This window comes from Acinonyx jubatus, chromosome B1, assembly GCF_027475565.1.
Source record: "Acinonyx jubatus isolate Ajub_Pintada_27869175 chromosome B1, VMU_Ajub_asm_v1.0, whole genome shotgun sequence".
NCBI lineage: Eukaryota > Metazoa > Chordata > Mammalia > Carnivora > Felidae > Acinonyx > Acinonyx jubatus.
Genome location: NC_069382.1, coordinates 121,083,502 through 121,111,038, shown reverse-complemented (window position 1 = coordinate 121,111,038; position 27,537 = coordinate 121,083,502). Strand labels below are relative to the sequence as shown.

General features: G+C 34.0%; 1 protein-coding gene across 4 annotated transcripts in view; it reads right to left on the bottom strand.

Annotated features, from left to right (window-relative positions):
• The window catches only part of STPG2 (sperm tail PG-rich repeat containing 2), a 598,009-nt gene that overhangs the window by 360,361 nt on the left and 210,111 nt on the right, over nt 1–27,537 (bottom strand). For all 4 annotated transcript variants that reach the window (XM_053217109.1, XM_053217110.1, XM_053217112.1 and 1 more), the window contains one exon: nt 14,326–14,485. In XM_053217109.1, the coding sequence (XP_053073084.1) occupies nt 14,326–14,485 (160 nt within the window). The remainder of the gene's footprint in view (nt 1–14,325; nt 14,486–27,537) is intronic.

Sequence of the window (27,537 nt, the reverse complement as noted above, 5' to 3'; positions counted from 1 at the left end):
CAATCTTCCCTTTTCCTATCTCCCTCTATCTCTTTAATCCTGCCTTCTTGTCATTTAGTTAATAACATTTTATCCTTTGAGTCTCCTGATTTCTATGATTATATTCCCTGGGCTTAAAAGAAACATCCCCTCTCCAACAAACACACACATTTCTACACTTTATTATCATTCAACCAGGTCAAGAAAATCTATCTTCCTCCTTCCCACCCATCTTTCCTTCTTTTCTTCCTATGCCTCTCCCCCTATGTAATGCTAATATCATACTATGGTCAATAAAACACTTTAATGCTGGAGCAGTATTTCAAGGACTAGCACAACTTACCCCTGGTGCATTTAGATTTCTTTCAACCACCAATTTAGAAACTATGGGGAATATGTAACCAGACATGAGTCTAGAGTAGTAAGTTTGGCCAGTGACACAGCTGGCTGCTATTCAGAATTAAAATTACAACAGAATAAAGCTCATATCAACCCTCCCACACCCACAAAATTTCTTTTTGCTTTCTCCCTTAAGATTCATTTCCCCATACTATACACTGGGGAAGGCAGTATGAAGACTGTCTCATTCTTTTTTCACACTCTCCACAGCATGGTAGGCCCTTCATTCCTCCCAGGCTTGTAGAGTCTGGGGTGAAGGGGTAATGGGGAGTTATTGCTTAATGAGCATAGAGTTTCAATTAAACAAGATGAAAAGAGTTCTGAGGATAGATGGTGGTAACGGTGGCAGAACATTATGAATGTATTTAATATGACTGAACTGCACCCTTAAAATGGTTACGATGATCAATTTTATGTTATGTGTATTTTACCACACACAAAAAAGAATTTAGAGACCAGTACACTAATAATGTTCCAATCCATTAAAAAGAATACATTAAATCTCCACTTGGCATCAGTGTCATCCTATCCTTTGCAGCCTTTAACTGTAGAGATTATGCTTTTCATTCTCAAGGATTAGGTCTTTGAGGGCATTCACTCCTAATAAAAACTAGTTCCATCAATAATAAATTCTAAAAACTAATAATAATAAAAATCTGACCTGAGGTGAAGATTTCATGAATCAAGTTTTTCTTTTGTTTTGTTTTGAGGTGTTTTTTATTTTGTTTGTTTGTTTTGTTAGGGGTGTGTGTTTGGGTTTTTGTTTGTTCGTTTGTTTTACTGTTTATTTTTTAAAGACAGAGACAGAGACAGAGTGTGAGTGGGGGAGGGGCAGAGAGGGAGACAACAGAATCCAAAGCAGGCTCCAGGCTCTGAGCTGTCAGCAGAGAGCCCGATGCAGGGCTTGAACCCACAGACCACGAGATCATGACCTGAACTGAAGTCCAACGCTTAACCAACTGAGCCACCCAGGCACCCCAAATTCAAAAAGCAGATTATACACAGAAGAAAGAATTAATGAACTGGAAGAGAAGGCTAAATAAAATACCTACATGATGCATGGGGAAACAAAAGAATGGGACAGGAAGAAGAGGTTGTAAAAGAAAACAAAAGTAGCTATGTTTAATTGGAGTTGAAAAAGAAGGACGAGGGGGAGGAGGAATATGAAGGAGAAAAGAAAGAAGAGTGAAAAGATGCAATCTTTGAAGATGTAATGACAGAATTTTCCATAAACGGGAAGAAAAAAAAGACATCAAGGCAAACTCAAGAAGCAGTATATAAATCTATTAGGATAAATATACAGAAAAGCACACCTAGATACAACTTAAGTATTCATGGATGGATGAATAAATACAGAAGGTAAAGGTACAATAGAATGTTATTCAGCTAGGGCCGCCTGGGTGGCTCAGTGGGTTAAGTGGCCGACTTTGGCTCAGGTCATGATCTCATGGTCTGTGAGTTTGAGCCCGGTGTCGGGCTCTGGGCTGATGGCTCAGAGCCTGGAGCCTGTTTTGGATTTTGTGTCTCTCTCTCTCTGACCCTCCCCCGTTCATGCTCTGTCTCTCTCTGTCTCAAAAATAAATAAACGTTAAAAAAATTTAAAAAAAAAGAATGTTATTCAGCTATAAAAAAGAGAAATTCCTACCATTTGTGACAACATTGAAGACATTATATTTAAGTGAAACAAGTCAGACAAAGACAAGTACTATATGATATCATTTACATGTGGAATCAAAAAAAAAAAAAAAAAGAAAGAAAAAGAAAAGAATTACTAATGCTTTTGTCTAGGAAAAGCGTTCCTAAAATTTGGAATAATGAGTAGAGATGGTGTCATTTGCCCTTAAATTATTCTCTGTAAATCCAAATCTCTTTCATAAATAGAAAAATTATCTCATTCTAGTGATATTACAAATTACATTATTATATTTTATACTGGCTGCCTCCTCATTGTCTAGAGAATTATTAGACTAACAAGGTGAGAATGGGTAGAGGGCTTAAACTTTCCCAAGCCCAGCTTCCCACTCTTGGCAGAAATCTATCCCAAAGCATAATGAGCAGTTAAATCATCCAGCTTATGCTTACATAACTCCATTAACAAGAAGCCTCCTGTTGTTTTTTTTAATGATTCATTTTTTTTAATTTTTTAAAATGAGTGATAAAGTTTTATGAAAATAAATTTTACAAAATAAGGACAGTAAAAAAGACATTGTTTTACACTTTTCCAAAGACCTATAATATCTGGCTTAACAAAAGATAACTGGATTTTCATATTTATTTTTGTATTCACACTTACAATACTGTAAATCAAGTAGCCTCTGGTAAACAGCACTGTCAATTGCAAGTAAATGAGAGTGAAAAAACAAATAACATCATACGAAAATAATTTTGCCCTACCAGACTCCTGTAAGAATTTTAGGACCTCCAGAGATTCCTGGACCAAACTTTGAGAACCAGTGTTCAAGCAGCTATTCTGTTTTCTCTTTTTTCCTCCTGGATATACCAACATCCATGTCCCTTAAGTTTTCATCAAAATGCTTAAGTCCTTCATATCTTTCTTATCCCTGTCCTCATCCCTTAGTACCCAACAAACATTATCAGGCCTTCCCTAATCCCCATCTACACTCCCTCCAGAAAATGAGCCCATTTTGCATTTATAATAACCTTCTCTATGACTTATTCTTCAAAGAACCTTTCATAACTATAATCACGGAGTGTTTTATCTTAACTCAAAATTGCATACTGATGTATGGATGTAACACAGAAGGCTCACTTTTAAAATTATTATTGAAAATTCATTAAATAGCTATTAATTGCAAAGACTTGGCACATAGACATTCAGAAGCCAAATATCAACTTCTTTTATATCTCTAGGGCTTTGAGTTTTGATCTTCCTGTGTCTGGAACCATGTAGGCCAAACTTCTATTTACTGGAAGAGAAACTTAAGGAGATTTGAATTAAATAGTTTTTTCTATTTCCCTGGAGCATATGGTTAAATTTGGTATATTAAATTAAATGCATGTGCAAAACACCTGTTGTTCAAGATTCTTGTGTAATAGATTCATATCTGACTCTCACAGTAAATTATAACTTTATGATGAGACAGCACATCTGCCATGGTCACCAATATATTTTATGAGCCTAACACTGCCCTACAAAAGTACAGAGCTCAGGAGATATGTGCTGAAGGAATGAATGTATTACATCGTTCCCTTTCATAGGTGTTAGTTTCTAGTTTAACTGATACTTTCTGACTCATTTCAATAAAAGTTATTTCCCTTAATTCATTTAGCCCTGACCGGGTGAAAATATAGTACTTACACCTCATACATTTGAAGAAGTTTCCTAACTCTTGAAGCAACTTCCTCCATTAAAAGGCAATTAAGTTGTTCTTATATTCCCAAAATTTTCATCATTTTAGACAAAACTTAATTTGGGTGTTTTGTTTGTTTGTTTGTTTGTTTGTTTTTTGGTGTGTGCGCTTTTTTAAGTAGAGTCTATGCATGACTTGGGGCTTGAACTCATGACCTTGAGATCAAGAGTTGCATGATCTACCAACTGAGTCAGCCAGGTGCCTTGCTACGACTTAATTTGATTAGCTTCATTCACATTTGAAGGTCAGTATCAAAGCAAAGAGTACTCCTTATGAATTATAGGATTATATAATGAACCTAGGATTATATAGTTGACCCTTGAACAACACAGGTTTGAATTGTGTGGGTTCATTTGTACATGGATTTTTTACAGTATAAAACTATAAATGTATTTTCTCTTTATGACTTTCTTAATAACATTTTCTTTTCTCTAGCTTACTTTATGGTAAGAATGCAGTATATAATACATATAATATTCAAAATATGTGTAAATCAACAGTCTGTAACCAGTACAGCTTTCAGTCAACAGTAGGCTATTAGTAGTTAAGTTTGGGGGGAGTAAAATTTATGCATGGATTTTCAACTATACAGAGGGTCAGCGTCCCTAATGCTTGCATTGTTCAAGGGTCAATTATATAAATGCATACATTTGTAAAACAGTTTTCTCTTTGAAAAATTACCATAAAATTTAATAAGCAAATATTATTTTTAACATTATTTTCATAGGTAAAATGTCAAAAAATTTTAAAAGATATAGCACTTTGAACTACTACAAATTTATATGTAATTATAAATTCACATGATATGTCATAATTATTTGACAAATCAATGAGGATTTGCCACTGTGTACCTTCCTGGCTTACTAGTATACTATAAACTGTTTGTAACCTTACTCTTTCTATGTTTAAGAAACTTATATTAACAGCTGCTCCTCTACCAAGGAGATATCTGCACACCCATGTTTATTGCAACATTATTAACAAGAGCCAAGATATGGAAGCCTAAGTGCCCAACAACAGATGAATGAATAAAGAAGATGTGGTATGTAGAGACATGGGATATTTTTCAATCATGAGAAAGAAGGAAATCCTGCCATTTGCAACAACATGGATGGACCTTAAAGACATTATACTGGGGCACTTAGGTGGCTCAGTAAGTTAAGCATCCGACTCTTGACTTCTGCTCAGGTTTTGATCTTGTGGTTCATGAACTCAAGCCCTGCATAGAGCTCTGTACTGACAGTGTAGAGTCTGCTTAGGATTCTCTCTGTCTCTCTGTCTCTCTCTCTCTGCCTCTCTCTCTCTTAAAATAAACTTTTTTTTAAAAGGCATTATAAAAAAAATAAACTTTTTTTTAAAAAGGCATTTTAAAAAGTGAGATAAGTCAGAAAAAGAAAGATAAATATTGTATGATATCAATTACATGTAAAATATAAAGAAAGCTGAACTTATAAAAAAAAAAAAAGAGAGAGTAAAATTGTGGTTGCCAGGGGCTGAAGACTGGGGGATAGGAGAGATGCTGTTTATGGGTACAAACTTATAATTAGTAGGTAAGTAAGTCCTGGAGACATAACACAGCATAATGATTATAGGCAACAATATTGTATTATAAACATGAAACTTGCTTAGTGACTAGATCTTAATAATTCTCATCACAAAAAAGAAATGATTATGTGACCTGATAAAGCTGGTAGTTAATGCTACAATGGCAATCATATAGCAATATATAAAAGTATCAAATCAACCTTATGTTGTATACCTTAAACTTATATAATGTTATATGTCAAATATATCTCAGGGAAAAAAAATTTTAACAGACCTGCTCATCCATTTGCAGTAAATTTATATGTGATTTTGGAAACAACTGTTATATAGGGGACACTAAAATTGACTTTTATTATAATCATCTGTGGACATTTTTCTCCCTTGCTAGATACCAGGAATTTGAAGACAAGGATTGAATAATTTTCCTTTATTCATAGCACAGTGCCTGAAACATAATATGTGCTCAAAAAACATTTTTTTATAAATAATGAATGAACAAAACAATTGAACCATCTGGGTCTTATTTCTGTTTATATTATTTTCTATCTGTGTTAATATGACCAAATTTTCTCCTTTTTTTAATTGCCTGCCTTTTAGTTTTCTCCTTTATAAATAAGGACAGCGATCATAACTCATAAGGTAGTTGTGATAATCCAGTAATGGATGTGAAATGCCTGGGAAACTTAAAACTTTCATTCAAATATAATACATGTCTATTTTAATCATTAATTTATCTAACTGAGCCTCCTTCCTCTTTGTGGCTTTTATCTACCCAACTCTAATGTTCTCTCCGACCTTCTTAGATGATTTCAGAACATGAATCATCTTATTACATTACCCTATTAAATATTTCTAAAATAGTTTAATATTACTATTAATAGCCTTTACAATCCTGGACTTTCTAACCTTAATCTTGATCCAACTTTAATTGTAGGCATGAACATACCTTCAACTTAACAATGACATAGAATATCAACTTCTTATTCTTAAACCACATCACCTTTGAGACCTATAATGAAGCCTTGTCTTGCCCACCCATCAATTATTCCATATTTTTACTTAGAACTAACTTTATCTGCCTTCATTTGTCCCCTTTCTCTGCTTAGAATTTGTTATCTAGTGCTGCATTAAAAACTACCCCCTCAAAACTAGAGGCTTAAACAACAATAATCATTTGTTTCGATCAAAACTCATGCACTTTAAGCATGACTCAGAAGAGAAGATTCATCTCAGCAGCACAGGGTATGGTGTCAGCTGGGGCAGCTTGACTGGTGGGTGGAGGTTCTTGTACTTCCATTCACTTACAAAGCTGGCTAGTCCGTGCTAGAGGTTGTCCCTGAGCTAGAACTGGGGGCCTCATTTTCTCTTCACAGACCTCTTTATAGGCGCTTCGTTAAGGCACTGCACGATGGCTAGTTTCAAGAGTAGGCATTCTGAGAGGACCATCCAGAAGTGCACGAAGTTATTATGATTTAGCCTTGGCAGTCACATAGCAATTCTTTTGCCATATTCTATAGAAGAAATACCAAAAGTCCACCATGGAATTGGAAATAAACTCCAATACTCAATGAGAGCAGTGTCAACACTGCACTGTGTGAGGAACATGTAGGATAGAAGATATTGTGGCAAAAATGTGGAAAGCACAATCTTCCATAGTCCATTCTCTGGCTACATTTCGTATCTCCTATATGTAAAATACAAGCCACCCTGTGAAGGACTCCCAAATTTCAACCTGTTGTGGCATTAACTTGAATCTCAGGATTTTGTCATCTGATTCTGATTCAGATGCGGATGAGACTCCTCTGTTTTAGTACTTCCGTACAACTCTTTGAATACCGTTCCTCTCCATCTAAAGGCCTTGAACTAAAGAGACAACTTATCTGGCTCACAGACAACCTATAGCCTAATGGTAGAACAGACATAAGATAAAGGCTATCAATACAGCTACTCAAAGGTAGAAAAACAGGAGGGACATAGCAGTCATAGGCTCAAGGCATTTCAAATCCAGTGGAGTTCATATTGCCAGTTCCTAAATTAGGGTCCAATCCTAATTCCTAGGAGTTGTTCAGTATGTTTCATTACTCCATTCTGTGGGCTTCTGGTTCTGTCTTCTAAGTTATCTTTCTTTTTATACAAGAAGTAGCCCATGTTTGCAACGAGGTGGTTTTTAGCCAACTTCCTATCTGTAGAAATTTGAGAGTCCAAAGTCTTCTTTTTATTCTATATACTGTGTCTATCCTTCTTAGTTCCAAGCCAATGTAATTTTTAAAAGTGTGGCCTCTTTGTTTTATTGATTTATAATTCACTCCATTATATAATGCTATACCCACAAAATGTATAAGATAAGATCTCTTCTATATATTACCTGTCTATATAAAATACACATGTGTCAAATATTTCTTACATTTTTACATCATTTTCTACTTTAAGGCTATAACTCTATGTCAGACTTTGATTATATTATCCTTTGTATTCTAAAATACTGTATACAAGTTCCTTCCAACCCCCACTCCCACATACTTATTCTCTACTTCTCAAATGAAGCTTTTCCCAAAGTCTCCAAAAAAAAGTGAATAACTCTGAAAACTCAGTATACCAGGCATAGGATAATTTTGCCTATAATATATGCTTGTTAATAAATATGATCATGTTCAAATTGTATATAAAGAGCTTACTTGAAATATATATAAACTGCCCAATGAAATAAAGTTAACTTGAGGTTAAAAAGAATAAAATTAGCTCATTTTCAATAATATTTCCACCATTTTTAACAAAGATATAGAATCAACAAATCCTCAATACTGATCTGATCTATTTTTGCCCACACTCAGAATTACCTTGCATTTTAACATCCCAGAAGCATTCTGGAAGCTATAGAAAAACAACAGCAAAAATTACGTATTTATTGCAGTAGGTTAAGTACTCACCAAGAGGGATAAACTGCATTTTGATAAACCCTATAGCATTTCTAAAGCTGTAACATTACAAACCACTGAGAAAATAGAATAAATAATTAGTTTTCACACTACACTGCCTTTTATATCAAAGGTATTACTTATGTTTATTGAAAAAGTGAACAAAACTACCAACATGGTATATGTTCAATTAACTTCTAAGATAAATTATAGTTTTTTTTTCTGAAATAATTTCCTATGGGAGTGTGATGCAGAAATCACAATGTTATTTTCATGAGAAATGATCTATACTTTCTACATAAGTCTCAGCACCTGTTACTATCAGCTTTCAAATGTGTTCTATGCTGCATATGTTGCAGAAACTTTCATTTATTTAACTATTTGATTTTAATAAACATTGTGCTTTAAACTTCAATTGTTTTTCACCTAAAATCTTAAAATAATTTTTACTTACTATAAAGCAATGTATGTGCTTTATTAGAGGAAACAACTGAAAAGCAAAACAAAATCTTCTGTGAATCTAAGGTAGTTACTTATATATTGTTTTCTCAGTAAGTAAGGCCTTCCCTGATAACATTATTTGAAACTGTGCTTAACCCACTCTGAACTCCTACTCTTCCTTCCCTCTCTTATTTTTCTTCAAAGCATTTATAATGATTTGGTATTCATTCTTTTTTCTTTCTTCTTTTGTTTTTTTCCTTGCTTTCTTTCATCTACCAATTTATGATCTATTTATTCTCTTAAATGTCTAATCCATTAAATGTCTCTTACATCTTATATTACACTCTATGAAACAATGTTTCTATTTTGTTCACTGCTGTATCATAAGGCCCTGGAACAGTGGTTAATACACAAGAGTCCCTCAGTGTATATTTGTTAATGATTAATCAGATGAATCTTATCTTATTACCAGGTTTAAATACATATACCATTTGAAAAATTTTCATAGGACTCTATCCAGTTGATGTATGAGAATTAACTAAACCCCATTTTTGTTTCTTTAGGACATTTTAAACTTTTCATTACTAGTGTTCTTTAATGAATCTCCATGATGTTTAAATTTTGGGCATATCATTTATTATTTCCCTAGGGTAATCCCAGAAGTAGGATTTTGGGGTTAAATGGCATATATTTGAAACATTGTGCCAGCCTGCCTTTGAGAATCACTGCTATCAATTTACACTCCCATCATGTTGTGTAAGAGTCCCCAGTTTCTCACACTCAATATTTTCATTCATTTTCTTTTTTTTTTAATGTTTGCTTATTTTTGAGAGAGAGAGAGAGAGAGACAGACAGACAGACAGAGCGTGAGCAGGGGAGGGACAGAGAGAGAGGGAGACACAAATTCCAAAGCAGGCTCAAGGCTCTGAACTGTCAGCACAGAGCCCGATGCAGGACTTGAACTCACGTACCCGGGGAATCATGACCTAAGCCAAAGTCAAGCGCTTAACCGACTGAGCCACCCAGATGCCCTCATTCATTTTCTTTTTAAACTTGCTGTTAGTGTACCTGGGTGGCTCAGTTGGTTAAGCATCCAACTTCAGCTCAGGTCATGATCTCACAGTCTGTGGTTTCAAGCCCCATGTCGGGCTCTGTGCTGACAGCTTGGAGCCTGCTCCAGATTCTGTGTCTCCCTCTCCCTCTCTGCCCCTACCCTGCTTGCACTCTGTCTCTCTTGCTTGCTCAAAAACAAACATTAAAAAAAATTTAATAAAAACAAAAGAAAAAATAAACTTGCTGAGTCTTTCCCTCTTCTAAATGTCCAAAACCAGGTCAATAAGAGTGATAAAGTAATGTTTAAGCCCTTTTTCACTTAACAAAAATTTTACTTTACCTGAGCTGGATAAATCACAAAACCATTCACATGTCTATGAATTAAACCTTGACGCAATAAGAGTAGGTTGCTTTGTAACGTGATGCACTTCATTTAATAATTTCTTCATTAAATTTCTGTAATGTGTTTTTATGGGTTACACAACATTTAATGGTCTTATACTGATTGCAAATATACTACTTCCCTCTTTAATTTAGACTAATGAAAATAAATTTTATCTCTCTTAAATATATGCAAAAACTTGATTTATGAATATAACAAAACCACTTCCATGCTGTTAATAAGAGTTCTAAAATAGGGGCGCCTGGGTGGCTCAATTGGTTAAGCATCCGACTTCGGCTCAGGTCATGATCTCACAGTTTGTGAGTTCGAGCCCCGCGTCGGGCTATGTGCTGACAGCTCAGAGCCTGGAGCCTGCTTCACATTCTGTGTCTCCCTCTCTCTCTGCCCCTTCCCTGCTCATGCTCTGTCTCTCTATGTCTCAAAAATAAACAAACATTAAAAAAAAAAAGAGTTCTAAAATAATTTGAAATAAATACATCACTATAAAATGCTGAGTGAATGAATGAATGTCCTGTAAGTTGGTAAATAACATAAAAATATTATTCATTTATCAACCAAACTCATAACTCATATCATTTATCAACTTCAGTTCTTAACAATTTAACTACAAATGTAAAATATTCAGTAATAAGTTTTAATTTGCCAATTATTCTATTTATAGGTAGAAAGTTAACAATATGCATATTCTTTAAGTTTTATAAGGCAAACCACTCAATTCTTAGTAATGTCATGACTCAAGGAACAAATATGGATAAGATGCTCTATAAATTCAATTTTATAGTTTCATTTATGTGTATATGTATATACACACATAACAACACAAAATTATTTTATCTGGCTTATAAAGAATTTGACATACAACCCCAAAAGGTCCTTCCTATTAATAATAAGGTAAAGAAAAAATACCAATGTTTAAATGAAAAATAATAGGATTAAAAAACACTTATTTTTTTAAAGTGTTTATTTATATTCCAGTTAGTTAATATATAGTGTAATATTAGTTTCAGGTGTACAATTTAGTAATTAGACACTTACATACACCTGGTGCTCATCACAACAAGTGCCCTCCTTAATCCCCATCACCTATTTAACCCATCCCCCGCCCTTCTGGTAACCATCAGTTTGTTCTCTATAGTTAAGAGACTGTTTTGTGGTTTATCTCTTTTTTCCCCAATGATTATTTGTTTTGTTTTTTAAATTTCATAGATGAGTGAAATCATATTGTATTGTATTTCTCCAATTGACTTATTTTGCTTAGCATAATACTCTCTAGCTCCATCCACGTCATTGAAAATGGCAAAATTTTATTCTTTTCGATGGCTGAGTAATATTCCATTATACTTATGGAATATTCCATTATACACATACATACATATATCACATCTTATTTATCCATACATCAGTTTATGGACATTTGGGGTCTTTCCATAATATGGCTAATGCAGATAATGCTGCTATTAAACATGGGGGTTCATGTATCCCTTTGAATTAGTATTTTTGTATTCTTTGGGTAAATTACTGGATCATAAGGTAGTTCTATTTTAACTTTTTGGGAAATCCCCATATTGTTTCCCAGAGTTGCTTCATCAGTTTGCCTTCTCACCAACAATGTACGAGGGCTTCCTTTCTCCACATCATCACCAACACCTGTTGTTTCTTGAAAAAACATTCCACTCTTAACTAATTCTAAGATATGATATGAAATGATATTATCTATAGGATAAAAATTGACACAAAGCATATAACCAACAGAACTATTACCACTGTATCTTGTTTTATAACAATAATTTTCCTTTTATAAATCACAAGACTTAACATATTTAGTTAGATGGTATTCCCAGGAAAAGTTAAACGGTATTAAAAATTATAAACAGATATGGGCTATTCTCATTTTAGACCAGAAAACCATATTACTATATATATATTAAAAAGAATCAAGAATTCTCTGTCATATTCATCAAAAAAAAACCTAGCCTAACTGAAAAATCAATAAAAATGAGGAATCTATTTAGAGAGTTGATAATATGATGCCTGAATATCTTTTCCTTGATTAAATCAATGTAAGAGAATAGGACATATGGAAGTTAATTTTCAATTACCAAAACAAAGCATGGATATTAATTGAATTGGCCCCAGTCACCTACTGAATCTATGTTAGAAACATGTTTTGGATGGTACACCTTAAATAGTAGAGTAAATTTAAAATAATGAACAATTCTAATTACTACAATATTTGCACATTTTAGAGGAAATCAAATTTTATACATCATGATATCAGGTAATAGCTTCAGAAATCCATTTTTTCTAATCTGTTTATTATAGAGGCATGTGGGATTTCTGCTGTAATTTCTTTGAATTATAGGCTACTTTTAAGATGCAGGATGGCAATCTTGATGGATTATTAGTTTAACCAGTGTGATAAACTCGTTTCACTTAGCAAGCTGGCTACTCTACAGTTGTGTAGTGACTTTGACAGTCATTATGTCTTTGAATTCAAATAATAACTGTCTTTATAATGAAGATACTCCCCTCTCCCAAATTGTTTCAGAAGCTAGTGCTGGCTTGACAACAAGAAGAAATATATTTCATATTATAATAAGGTTTTATACTTCTAAGGAGCTTCAGAGCTTCTGGAGATGACTTTGAAATTGTCTTATTAATCTTTAATATTCTCATGAGAGCCAAGTAGACAGCAAGTATTATCTGAATTTTGTAAAATAAAACTAATAAAACAATTAGTGAATTTACTTGCCCTAGGCTAAATACTGAAACAATGAAAAATCACAGTGCCAATCCTGACACTTAATTGAAACTTATACATTCCATCTACAATAATTTTTATGGAGAGAACAGTAAAGGCTGAGAGAAAAAATAATCTTCAGAAAATATGAAGTTCAACATAATTTACTTCAAGAAACCCTGAAATAGATATTTTTAAATTTTTTTTTAATGTTGATTTTTGAGAGAGAGACAGTGTGAGCAGGGGAGGGGCAGAGAAAGAAGGACACACAGAATCTGAAGCAGGCTCCAGGCTCTGGGCTGTCAGCACAGAGCCCAACATGGGGTTCAAACCCACAAACTGTGAGATCATGACCTGAGCTGAAGTCGGACACTCAACCGAGCCACCGAGGTGCCCCTGGATATTTATTTATTATTTGATAGTGCTTGGTGATGGTGACCGTGATAGTACCAGAATTTCAAAGAACTAATTCCCCTGTTCCACTTCTGGGTGACCACATAATGAGTGTGGTCAGGGACACTAACAGTGTTTGAATTCTACTTCATAACAAAGCTGAAACCTGACAAAATCAACAATGGTACAGCAAACTCCAGAGAAAAAAAAAAAGAAAATACACAAAGTTAAAATTTGACTTACAATAGACCTTTATGTTGGCAAAATACTTGATTCTTGAAAGAACAGTGAAAAACAAAGCAAGCCTCTATGGATTGTAGGCTTTCTAAGTATTCTCATTGGCTGACAGGTTGTAGTCTCCTAATTTGGTTCTTTATCAAAAACCCTTGAAAGAATTTCTCCATTCTGTTTCATTTTTTTTCTCTTCATATTCTCATAAGGACTCACTACAACAGTTTGGTTGTTTAGTGGTAATACATTTCTAAATTACTGCTGGAAATGATTGTTCCTATTTTCTATCTAGTTTTCCTGTGTGAAATAACACACTTAACTGATTTATCCTCATTACCAGGAAAATTTATTGCATTCATTTTTAGTCTAAGAAAACTATTATTAGTAGCTGAACTAATCCTAATTTTTAAAATCAAAATTACTTTGGGAATTTTAACCTTCCCAAATAAATGTTTATCTTTTTATATGGATGTTTTCTTGATACTTGAGAAAAATTAAAATCATTCCATGACACTAACATGATGTGTGTCTTATACATAGTTAAATTCCTTTCTCCTCTAACAACTCTACCATACTAAGAATTTTGGGTTATTCCCTAGTAGAAAATGACTTTATTAGTTTTAAGTTCAAATGAGTAACATTGTCTTTGGTAAAATTAAGGGACGTAAAACTCAAAAAAATCTTATGGCTGAAAAAAATCTAAAATCTTTCACTGAATAAAGCAGATTTTTTTTCATCTTATACATTTAAAAGAGGGGTATGGTAAATATAAAGGTATGTTTATAATATTCTATTTTAGTATGGAAACCTTAATTTTTTTTTCCTCATAGCTTTAAAAACACAGTCTGTACTTACCTGGCCCATCAGTCATTTTCTCCAGGCACCGAGGAGCTGTGCTAAGAAAGAAGGTATGTTTCAGCTTAGCCGCAAAACTACGAGGTGGCATGTATTTATGTTGAACTTGGGACATCTCATATGATTTTTGAACATCATAGCTGCCAGGTGCTGGAATGTCCTAGAAAGATTTCAATGGATGAGCATAAACATATCTTATATGGAATATATCTAAGACTAGGTAGCATAGATGTTCACACTAAACAATGGCATAAGTAGAAAAATATGAAAATTTTCTTAATCACTTTTTAAAAAAAGAAATTTAAAAGAGTATCCCTAAATTTATGCTGTCCTAATAAAAGTGTAAATTTGCTTGTCAAAATTTAAGGTTAAATAAATAGAATTAGGAAACTTAGATCCATATTCTTTAAAAAAAATAGCCTTTATAATATAGATCAAACTTTCATTTTCAAATTTCACATTGAAAATCAAATTACATACAGGAATGAGAACAATAATTTTTTGTTTTCATAAGCAGCAGAACTATCCCTGCTATATCTGTTCTACATGACCATACTTCACTTCTTCTATGAATGAGACTGCTTATTTCATTTTTAAGATTCCAATTAAGTTAAAAGCCTTCCCCTTTCATCATTTATGGCTGTTTATATGCTCTACAGTTATATTAACATTTTTAATCAACATAAACCACATGGAAATTAATAACTACAATAATAATTCTAAACTCAATTAAATATAAAATATCATTGCACAATTAATGCCTGTGAACTATTAGCTAATTATTTCAATGAAAAAAATTTAACTCCTTTTCCTCAAATTATTTTAAAATAGAAAATGTTATATGTAACATATCTGTTCATCTCTATGATGTAGAAAGATGGAACTTTTCAAGTTTTAATGATTTTCTGGTACACAGGTGACTTTTGTGGCTAATGGTGTGCACTCTAGCACTAGACTTCTTGGGTTTCAAATATTTGTGCCTTACTTCTTTAGAGACCCTAAGCAAGCCACTTAACCTCTGTGATTTTCAGTTTCCTCATTTGTAAGTGAGAAAGATACTATTTACATCATAAATCATAGGGTTGTTGTGAGGATTAAATGAATTAAAACAGGTAAAATACTTAGATTGGTACCTAATTCTATAAAAGCATTAGCTAATCTTAACTATTCTACAAGAGCCAATTGCAATGCAAACAAGACAGAACTACCAGAGTTTGGACTAATAGGGGAGTATTATAATGTTTCAAATAAGTCAAACAAATCTGGATATTGAAAAATCAGACTTTTAAAGTCCATGTTTTATAAAACATACTTTCTCTGGTTTCTCATACCCTTGTTACCACCTCCAAGCACATGCCAACAACATTATTTTCTACTTCCAAAGAATCACGAAATATGGTAAGGGCACTCAACATGACTAGGGGAGAGATGCTTACACGAAACCTCACATTTCTGGTTTAAGTCCTGTGTCAAACACCAAATGCCACATCGGAAAGTCAACTAAGAAAGGTCAACAGTTGTTTTCTTCTGGCCTATATCAACAGAATATTTAGTAAGAGTGGGCTGAAGAGAAGCAATAATAGCAGTAGCTCCAAAGATGACTTCTGGATCTTTTGGGGCTGCTTCAGTAGCATGTGGAAGGAAAGTGGGAGAGAGTGTCAAAGCACGAAGAAATCGTGAATACACACAACATACTCAAGGGTATTTAGGAAAGCTTTGCAAAGATCTTGACTGTCCCTACTATACACTTTATTTTTCTTATCTGACATTATTATGGTTACTGCTTCCTGAACACGGTGCCTGGTGTCACCACCTATTCCTTTTTCCAGTGCCCAGCCTCTATATGATTGATGGCTATGGCTCCTGCCACATAGGAATCTTTTTTTATTTTTTTTTAATGCCTTGAAGCAACAATAAGAAACTTCATCTGTGATCAGTTTTCTTCAGAAGTACTGTGTTCTCACCCAGGAAAATTCATCACACTATTTATTCTAAATTTCAATAGATTCACTGGCTCTTTTATTAAGTGAAAATATATTACCCTTGCTCATGATCACCTGTTCTTACAGTGTATTTACGCTTCTCTGAAAACATACTACCTTCTTTTATCCTTTATCAGTGCTTCTAAGTTCTTCTTACTCATCTTCAATTCTCATTTTGTCTGACCAAGAGACTGATTTTTCAAGTCCATTTCCTAGGCAAATGATTGGTAAGATAAATCTGAAACAATGTCTAATAGCAATAATTTAAACAATACGTATATATGGTACCCTAAACACCATTTCAGGAAAAAACAGTATGTGTAGCTAAGATCATCAAATCTCTCTGGGTGATCCTTTATACATCACAGAAAATAGGAAAGGCACATGGTGAGTGGATATGAAAAACATTTCTCATGGCTTTTTTTTTTACCCCAGTTATTTGTATCCTGTTCCTGTATTTGGAAAATTCAAAATACTTCCCAGCAGAATCTGAGTCCTGGTCCAAAAACTAAAAATGCCTGATTTGCATATTCCTGGTCTAATTTTTTAGCTAGGACATGAATCTAGGTCCTAGGCTTAAATGACAAACTTTGAACTGGCAGCCAATTATTCAAAGAAACAGCACTAAAAATTCCATTCTAGTGAGGGGCTGGCAATGCTAGAAGCTATGTCCAGCTCACAGAGGCAAAAAGAGTAAGTACAGACTGAGGGAAAATGCCACAAAATGTCTGATGAAATAAAAGCTATGCCTCAGTGCAAATTAGAGGTAAATCTAAGGTATCCTGACTTTATCTAGAAAACTCAGGCCCTATCTAAAAATGACATAATCACAGAATTAAAATAATTGATGTATGTAAAAATCTTAGAATGGTATCCGATACATAACAAGCACTAGAACTTCCTTCTATTGCCATCATCGTTGTCATTAGCATTATTATTCCTATTAGGTGTGACACTGCATGTAACCCTCAAAGATACCTTCCTTGCCTGGAGAGATGTCAACTGGATATTTAAAGGGAAAGCTGCTAGTATGTTAAGAACCAAACAAACAACAATAACAAAACTGAAAAGTAGTCAAGTTGTTGAGAATAACAAGAAGACAATGTCCCAGGCAGTTAAAAAAAAAAATCACTAGTTTCAACCAGCTTCAAGGGAAAGCAGGTCGCCGCATTTATGTTTTGGAAAAACTATTTCACATACTTTGTGACCTTATTCAATTCTTTCAAGCAAGTTGAAGCCCCTGTAAAATTCTCCATGCCCAAATACAAGCTTCTTCTTCAAGGTATTTGACAAATTTTGAACTTGGAAGAGTAGAAAGCTGAAGAGTAAAGCTGAAACTTGAGGTAGAGGGTAGAACATGCAGGAAGAAATAAGAGACCCTCAGGGTTTCAACCGGAAATTTAAAAGGGTGACAAGGGCAGAACCACAAAGACAGAGTGGAATCTTAGTCTTGTGGCACTTCTCAGGCAAACCGTCACTAGAAGGACGAACCCCAGCAGTCTACAACAGACCTGACAGCAAGAGCCATATGACAGAAATCCGTGCACTAGACTTAACACTGTGGGTAACTGAACCACGACTACTCCTTTCAAGTTATACAGTAAATGCTCTTTCATATCTATTTTCATTTCTTTTCTGTTCCTAGGGACAAACATATCAATACAATGGTAGGTAGCATAATATAAGAATTATCACTATGCTTTGGCTGAAATAAGCTTTCATTACACCTTTTGCGTAGATTGTTCTGGCTGTTATTTCCTACCTACCTGAGTGTATTCCAGTCTAAAAATTTATTTTAAAATCCCAAATATATAATTATTAAAAAAATCACTAGAATGTATTTTCTAATGAAGCTTGGCCTATCAGTTAAGCGACTTAAGCAGACTTCAATGAAACTTTCAAACAAAGCTTTGAATCACAATCTTTAATCAAATGTATATATAGTATATATATATATATATATATATATATATATATATATATATATGTATGTGTGTGTGTATGTGTATACACACACACACACACATACATATATATATATATATAAACATAAATATAAGTATACTGTATACTTATTTGTAAACATATAAACATACAAAGAGTTCATTAAACAAATATATTTATTTGAATATATATTTCTTTTTTCATCAATGTAAAAGCAGGAAGAAGGTATACAGCTATCTGATGCTTCCTCAAATAAGATTCTATTTACCTTATATATTTGCAGATTAATTTTCCTTTTACTCTCTCAAAGAAAGCTGACATTAAAAATCCAGGAGCATTGCGGCACCACAATAGCATTGGACATTTAGGCCCTTTCATGCTTCCTCCTGTACCATTCTTTTTTTTTTAATGTTTATTTATTTTTTAGAGAGTGCAAGCATGGGAGGGGCAGAAAGAGGGGGACAAAGGATCTGACGTGGGACCCACACTGACAGCAGCAAGCCTGACATGAGGCTCAAACTCATGAACCATGAGATCATGACCTGAGCGGAAATCAGTCATTCAACCAACTGAGCCACCGAGGCATTCCTCTCCTGTATTATTCTTAGACTAGCTCATCCTTATGTTCTTAAGATACTGACCATAGCCCAAACCATAACATTCTCATTTCAGAAGTGAAAGTAAAGGACAAAAGGCAAAAATATGTTTAATAACACAACAGCTTTCTCTGAAGTACTTTCCCAGTCCCATAACTTTTGCTTTCTTTGCATTAGTTAAAAGTATGTCAAATAACTATCCTATAACTATAATAGAACTTGAAAAAAGGAATTGTTTTAGCTGGGCACGTTGCTCTTCAAATAAAATTGGATTCTGTTGGTAAGGAAGAAAAAGATAAATATATCTTTATATCTATATGTGGTTGGCAACTAGTAATCTCAGTCATAATATTCTCTGCCTTTGATGGCACTAGAATTATAAACTATAACTCACTTCTAGAGTACTATCCAGGATATTAGACTATCTCACTCAAGAGCTATTTTGACTAGAGGTTTGTGGGCTTTGTTCTCTAATTCTTGCTCATCCTGTGGGTCTCAACCTTTCCTGAATCCATTAGCTGTCAGGTCTCCAGTGATACACGTTTAGGACACACCGCTCTTAACTTTGTCGCAGTTGTTACACTTGCCATTAAATAAATCTTCAATTACTTGTTTAATATCATTCATCCGCATAGGTATATGTAAACTTTTAAAGGTTCAGAAAGTATTTTGTTGATCATTGTATCTTCAGTGATGGCAAGTGCCTTGCAGTCACTAAGTGATCAATGAATATTTTTTAATCAATGAGAAACTATATGAGCTAATGAAAGAGTGAATGAAAATGTTAGTATCTACCTTGAAGTCATTCATCCATATGTGGCCTTATCACTGAGCGCCCCCCTAACAGCAGGGTTGCCATAATGCCTTGAAAGTATTTTCACCCCTAGAGTGCCTAAATTTGTCTCACATATAAACAGTTTATATTAAATGTGTGCTAGGTAAAGATTGTTCAAGTACTGTTTCCCCTAAAGATGTTAGGGATGTTCCTGTTTCTAAAAAAAAAAAAAAAAAAAGGTATAACTTACAATCTCAGCAATGATGTAGAAATATGCATACATCTATTCATACTGACCAAGGACTGACTTCCACAAAATCGTTAGGTAGTTAATTAATATTTTATGTGAGATGCATTTCCTTCTCTTTTCTATCAAAAAAGTAGACTTTTACTTTTGAGGCTTGAGCTTTTCATGACCACCTTTGACATTGGTTTTATAGAAAAAAAAATGTGTATCTCAGCAGATTAAAGTAAAACACATGAACAGAAATGGCCTATATAGCCTTTCTTTTCCTGTAAATGCTAATGTTACTGAGGCAGGAAAAAAAAAAGCATAGATTATTGCCAGTCCTAGTAGTTCTAACTGACATGATAACATTTCTTCAGAGTTTCATCAACTCAATACAAATCCGGAAGTTAATTCTTTTGTAAGTTGAAAGTGCAAAGAGTTAATGTAAGTGATTTTTTAAAAGACCATAACTGTTCCTAGAACCAGTTGGACAGATTTAGATAAGGCACTAAAAATTATCTTGATAAACTTGGAAAACTTAATAGAGTTAAATTTTGAATGTGATTCATGAGGGATGAAATCAAATCACCCCCTATTGTCATCTATTATGTTCAGTATGGCAAGAATTACCTCTTATATAAAAAGAAGGATCATTTTAAGGTAGTGCTATTGAAATACCATGGAACCTAGAGTCAGAATTGCTGGGTTATATTCATAGCCTTGTTATTAGCATCATTCATGCAGGCCTTCAAGAACCTCACTCATCCAAGCCCCTCTCACCCTGATGATGCTGAAGGTCATGTTCAGAAATATTTCATGGGTCACTGTGGAGGGGATGTGTTTTCTCCCTTCTCTTCTTCCTATGACATTGGTAGTGAGATGAGTCGTAGAACTATTTATATTTGGAAGTTGCCTCTCCCACAGTAAGCTATGAGTGAGCAGGATAATCCGGACTTCCTTTCTGTGAGGTATAAATATCTTAGCATTCCATTACCTGCATCAAAAATTAATTATGGCTGGGATGCCTGGGTGGTTCAGTAGGTTAAGTGTCCTACTCTTGGTATTGGCTCAGGTCATGATATCACAGTTTATGAGTTCAAGCCCCATGTCGGGCTCTGCAGTGCCAGTGTGGGGCCTGCTTGGGATTCTTTCTCTCTCCCTCTCTGTGCCTCTCTCTCTCTCTCTCAAAACAAATAAACTTAAGAAAGTGAAATAAAAATAATTATGGTTATATCTAGACAGAGAAGAATAAAGGTGATGACAGACAGAAATAAACTATGAAAAAGGAGAGAAAACAAGGTAATTAAGACAAAGGAGATAGGGAACACGAACCAAAGGCTGCCTACACACAGAGGTAAAGATCCCTGGTAATGTTAACCATACACTCAAATAATGTCTTCCATGTTATGACACATAGTTTATAGATCTCAATAGCAAAAGGCAAACTGTACATTTGAAATGAAGGAAACCAAATTATTCTCCCTGAATGTTCCTCTTAATATCTTCTCTAATGAATGAAATATATTTTAAATATCCCATTTCCTTCTAGATTTATACTGCTTCACATAGCACTAAAGAATTGTTCAAGTCAGTTTATACTTGGTGTCAAATTTAATAGCACATTTTTTAGTGACACTAAATGTTTCTTGATTGAATAAAGAAACAAAACAGGCAGAATAAAACATTAGATGAAAAAGCTTCAAAGGTTCTATCACTGTGTCTAAGTGTCATACATATAAAGGTTATAGCCATCTAAAAACATCCAAAATATCTTTTAACTTCATAAAGAATCAAGTAAATGATCATCTAGAATAATGCAAATATCCTACTTCCTCCTTTCCCTTTTTTTGAAAAGTTTGGTATATTGTTTCCCCTGTACTGTAAACAAAATGCTGCTTAAGTGATCCTGTTTTTAAATGCTACACTCTTAGTTTTGGTCTAACAAAAATTTACTGACTCTTTACTAAGCACTGATGCTAGTAACCATCCATAGTGAAGACTGTGGACTCTGAAGCTATGCTGTCTGGGTTCAAGGTCTGGCTCAGTATTTCTGCTAATCACATAACCATGGGTAAATCTTATGTCTCAATTTCCTCATCTATAAAATGGGAATAATAATAGTTCCTACCTTGGAGGCGTGTTGTAAGGATTAAATGAGTTAATATATGTGCAACACAGAGTGCTAGGTGACACTATGAGAACCAGGTAAATTTTAGTTATTATTATGCCTCATAAATACTGATATTTGGGTGATACTTGATATTTTCCCCAAATAACTACTACAAGTACTATTTGAAAGTAATATATTCTTCAATGTCAGAAATAAATTAATTTAAAACATGAGGGTTTTTTTTGAACATGCAGTTTAAAAAAATATCAGTATATCTGTTTCAAATGACAAAAAGCACAAAGACTGACATAAAATTGTAACTTGGTTATGGGCCAAATATAATTTAACAAATATCTTCATTAGACATTTAAAAAAACCCAAAACTTAGAATACAGTCCTCTGTCATTTACTAACATTATTAAATAAATGTCATGCTCTAAAAAACAAACCAAAAAAAAACCTCTTTTCTCCATACATTTCAGGAAGATGAATCAACTCTTTTTAAAAAGTAGTATTTATTGAACAATTTCAAATGACTTTTTTAGAGTTATTGGAAATCTAAATTTCAATATATTAAATAAAATGTAAATTTTCTAGTCCCAGGTTCTGGTTTTGTAGAATACAGATACTTTCATCACCTTAAAGATACAACTATCATAAGAAAAGTAAATTTCTTTATAAAGATATTCCATATTAATGCCTATATAATAAAAGACAAAGTCAATTTCACATGCACAGAAGCATGTGGGAAAAAAAGACAAGTGCAAGAGAAAGAAAAAAGAAAGTTCATGGTTTCAGCTTAGAAAAGCATCTAATTCACATCTCTCATGGATTCACTACAAATTTGCCAGAGAACTCATAGGAAAAATTAAAAAGAAACATGCACACGTGCACACACACACACACACACACACACACAGCAAAATGAAATGAACAAAAAAAAGCTAACAAACCAGAAGTAAAAAGGGATATCTAACTTAAATCATATAGTCCTGATTGGCAAACAAAAATTGGTATAAAACATTTATTTTGTTTGTTTAGCTGAAATATAATATCAATTAGCATAAAAAGAGATACTGCATCCTGTCTCCACTGTCTATTGCTGGCTTAGAGATCTAGGATCTATATCACATAGATTACTGGCCCAGTATAGATCACCTTTGATGTAACTACATATTGTTCTATTTTGCCTTCCCATTACTACACTACATTCTCACTGTAAATATTTAAAATACAAAGTAAAAAAGAAAATCCCTCTTTTACCAACCTGCACAGTTGGACTCACTGAGTACAATATTATTGTACAATATTGTACTGTACAATATTATTCTACTCTATTACTTTAACCAGCCTTCACTAGTGAACATTTAACTCATTTCCACTTTTGCATTGTTATAAACAATTACATAATAAATTAAAACATATACACATATGTCTATGTACTTCTGGGCAAATGCCAACATAAATTCCTAGAAAATAAAATTGTTAAGGCAAGGGATATGTGCAATTTAAGTTTTGGTTGAAATTATCAAGTAGTCTCAGAAAAGTTTTAGCAATGTAAACTCCCCCAATAGTACAGGGGCCCTTGAACAACATGAATTTGAATTACATGGGTCCACTTACATGCAGATTTTTTTAAATAAATATATTGGAAATTTTTGGAGATTTGCAACAATTTGAAAAAATACACATATGTACCATGTGGTCTAGAAGTATGGAAAAATTTAGGAAAAAGTTAGGTATATCATGAGTGAATAAAACATATGTAGCCAGTATTTTATCATTCACTACAATAAAATATTTACAAAGTTAAAATGTATCAAAATGTACACACACACACACACACACTTACAGATAGCACATGGCACCATTTGCAGATGAGAGAAATGTAAACACACATAAAAATGTAGTACTGAATCGTAACTGTATAAAATTCACTGTAGCATGTACAGTACTACTGTGATAATTTCGTAGCCATCTCCTGTTACTGCTGCAGTGAGCTCAAGTGTTGCGAATATCTGCTTAAAACACTGTGTGACACTAATTCCTCCACATGAACAGTTTCTCTCTCCACTAAATTGCCTACCACAGCAAAAAGTGATCTCTTGTGGTGCTCACATATTTTTCAACATGTTGAATACAATACTGTTAGCCCGGAATAACACCATAGGACCCATACAAAGTGCCACTAGTGATGCTGGCAGTGCTCCTAAGAAACAGAAAAACAGTCATGTCAGTATAAGAAAAAGTTGAATTGCTTGAAATGTACTATAGATTGAGGTCTACAGCCTGCCATTCCAAAATAAATGAATCCAGCATTAAGGGCCAATGTAAAAAAAGAAAAGACAATTTGGGAAGCCATCACTGTAGCTACACCAGCAGGCACAAAAACCCTGTACTTTTTGTGAAATACTTTTTTATCTTGTATTAAAAATGCAGCTTTTTGTGTGGGTGCAAGATTGCTATAAGAAAGTCATACCTATAGACTCTAATATGATTGAAGGAAATCTGAAGTCATTATAGGACAACCTAAACCAAAAAGAAGGTAAAGGAACTAACGCTGGAGAATGTAATGCCAGCAAAGGATGATTTGAGGCTTTTCAAAAGAGGTGTGGCTTTAAAAAATGTCAAGATAACAGGAAAAGCAGCTTCTGCCCAACCGAGAGGCAGCAGACAAGTTCCCAGACACCAGCAAGAAAATCACTGAAAAGAAAGGATATCTGTCTGAATAGGTTTTTTTTTTAACGTTTATTTATTTTTGAGACAGAGAGAGACAGAGCATGAACAGGGGAGGGGCAGAGAGAGAGGGAGACACAGAATCTGAAACAGGCTCCAAGCTGTCAGCACAGAGCCCGACACGGGGCTCGAACTCATGAACTGTGAGATCATGACCTGAGCTGAAGTCGGACGCTTAACCGACCGAGCCACCCAGGCGCCCCAGTCTGAATAGGTTTTTAATGCAGATGGAAGTGCCCCATTCTGAAAACAAAAATGCCAAAGGTAAGAAAGAGAAGCAAGCACCAGGACTTAAGCAGGAAGAGATAGGCTAATTCTACTGGTTTGTACAAATGCAGTCACTTTTATGATCAGGACTGCCCTTACGTCTAAAGCTGCTAATTACCTATAAAGCTGCTAACCCCCAAGCCTTAAAGGGAAACGAGAAAACATCAGCTACCGGTCTTGTGGTTATACAAGAAGGCTTGGACAAAAACCCTTTTTCTGGATTGGTTTTATCTGTGCTTTTTCCTTGAAGTCACGAAGTACCTTGACAGTAAGAGGACTGCCTTTTTTTTTCTTTCTTTCAAAGTGTTTAGGAGTTCTTTAATTATAAAAAGAAAGGCAATGGGATTATCTATCAGGTTCTAAAGGTACCCATGCATTAAATCACTCAAATTCTATCTTAAAAACCAAAACCTTAAATTACAGTACTATTAAGCTTCCTTATAGTAAGGAATAAGACCAAGCTATACTAGGGTACAAAATCCTGAAATTCTTGGCATGAAAATGATTTAGTAGACATCTGGTTTATTCAAACATTAGGCCTACTGAAGACAGAATTAACAGAGCTCATGGAGTAGGGAGAAAAAAAAATCCATACAGCATCTGCTTCACTGCAAATTTCCTGGGGAAAAATTTTATGCATTCTGTACTACAGTCTTACCAGAAAGCATCCACATGTGCTTGATACAGGTTAACTTGAATAGGAGACTAGAAACTTTCTGTACATTCAACTGGGCAAGTAGCAGTAATGATGCAACTTTCAGAAACATTTTTAGGCATAAGAAATAGCACTGCCTACAGTGAGAGTCTTTGATAATCAAAGAAAAGAATATCACTAAATATAATCTTACAAATAAGAAGGAAAATATATGCATTTTTACCAAAGCATTGCTTTACATACCAGGAAAAATGTCACAATGAGATCTTCTATAAAATTAAAACATTAATTGTTATACTCAACTTTAATCAATTCTGAAGTTATTTTGTGGTATTATAAATCAGAGAAAAAAAACAATTTAATCTAAATGCAATTTAGGTAAGAAATGAAGGACTAATATGGAAAAGGAGCAGCACTTCTCTGGCTAACTCATTTAAAAAATGCCAAATAAAGATTTTGAGTCAAATTTTATTAAACACAATAAAAACAGATCACCACTACAATTCAAGAGGATAATCTAAATATGCACTTGACAATAAAGCACATTTGAGTATGGAGTGAAAAAAAAAAAGTTTTCCAAAAAACCATCAAATGTATCATCTCCAAATACCCAAATAATAAATCACTTCTGCAGGCCTTTTGTTGGGTGGAATCATAATGAACTGAAGATTTATTGCTATGAAAAAAAAAATCTGTAGTACAGTGACATGAATCTTGGGTATTAAGCATAATTAGCTGAATCGAGTTAAGAAGTTCAAAATCTAATAAGAAACGTGTGTGTGTGTGTGTGTGTGTGTGTGTGTGTGTGTGTGTGTGTGAAAGTCTATAAGCCAGTTGACCCAAGAGCAACCGAGATATCTAACCTGTTCAGTGAGAGCAAATATTATTTTAAATTTTGTTCTTTGAAGGCAATTAAAAATTACAGTTCCAACAGCCCATAAACCAAATGAAAAAAACTGTAGAAAGCAATTAAAACCACATTCAAACAGCCATTTTTTTTTCAGCTCAATATCAGTAACTCAAGGGGAAAAGAAAAGCATCCTTCTTTTGATACTGGACAATGCCCCCATCCACCCCATGAGTTCAACAACAAAGGCATAAAAATGGTCTACCTTCAAACACATCTCTAATTCAGCCTTTAGATCAGGGGGTCAAAAACACCTTTAAGGCTCCTTACACATGGTACTCTATGAAAAGCACCGTCAATCCTATGGAAAAAACCCCAACAGAGAGAACATCATTAAAGTCTGGAAGGATTACACCACTGAAGATGCCATCATTGCTATAGATACAGCCATGAAAGCCAGCAAGTCTGAAACAATAAATTCCTGCTGGAGAAAACTGTGTCCAGATAGTTTTTTTTTCTTTTTTAAGTTTTTACTTAAATTCTAGTTAATATACAGTGTTAATATTAGTTTCAAGTGTACAATTTAGTAATTCAACACTTAACATACAACACCCGGCGCTCATCATAAGTGCCTGCCTTAATCCCCATCACCTAATTACCCCATCCCCCTACCCACCTTCCCTCAGTTTGTTCTCTATAGTTAAGAGTCTATTTCTTGGTTTGCCTCTCTTTTTTCCCCCTATATTTGTTTGTTTCTTAAATTCTACATATGAATGAAACCATATGGTATTTTTCTTTCTCTGACTTATTTCACTTAGCATAATACTCTCTAGCTACATCCACATCATTGAAAATGGCAAGATTTCATTCTTTTTGATGGCTGAGTAATATATTCCATTATATCTATCTACCTATTGATCAATAAAGAAGATGTGATCTATCTATTGATCAATGATTAATATATTGTTAAGATTAACAGATAAGATACATCACATCTTCTTTATCCATTCCTCAGTTGATGGACATTTGGGCTATTTCCATAATTTGGCTACTGTAGATAATGCTGCTATA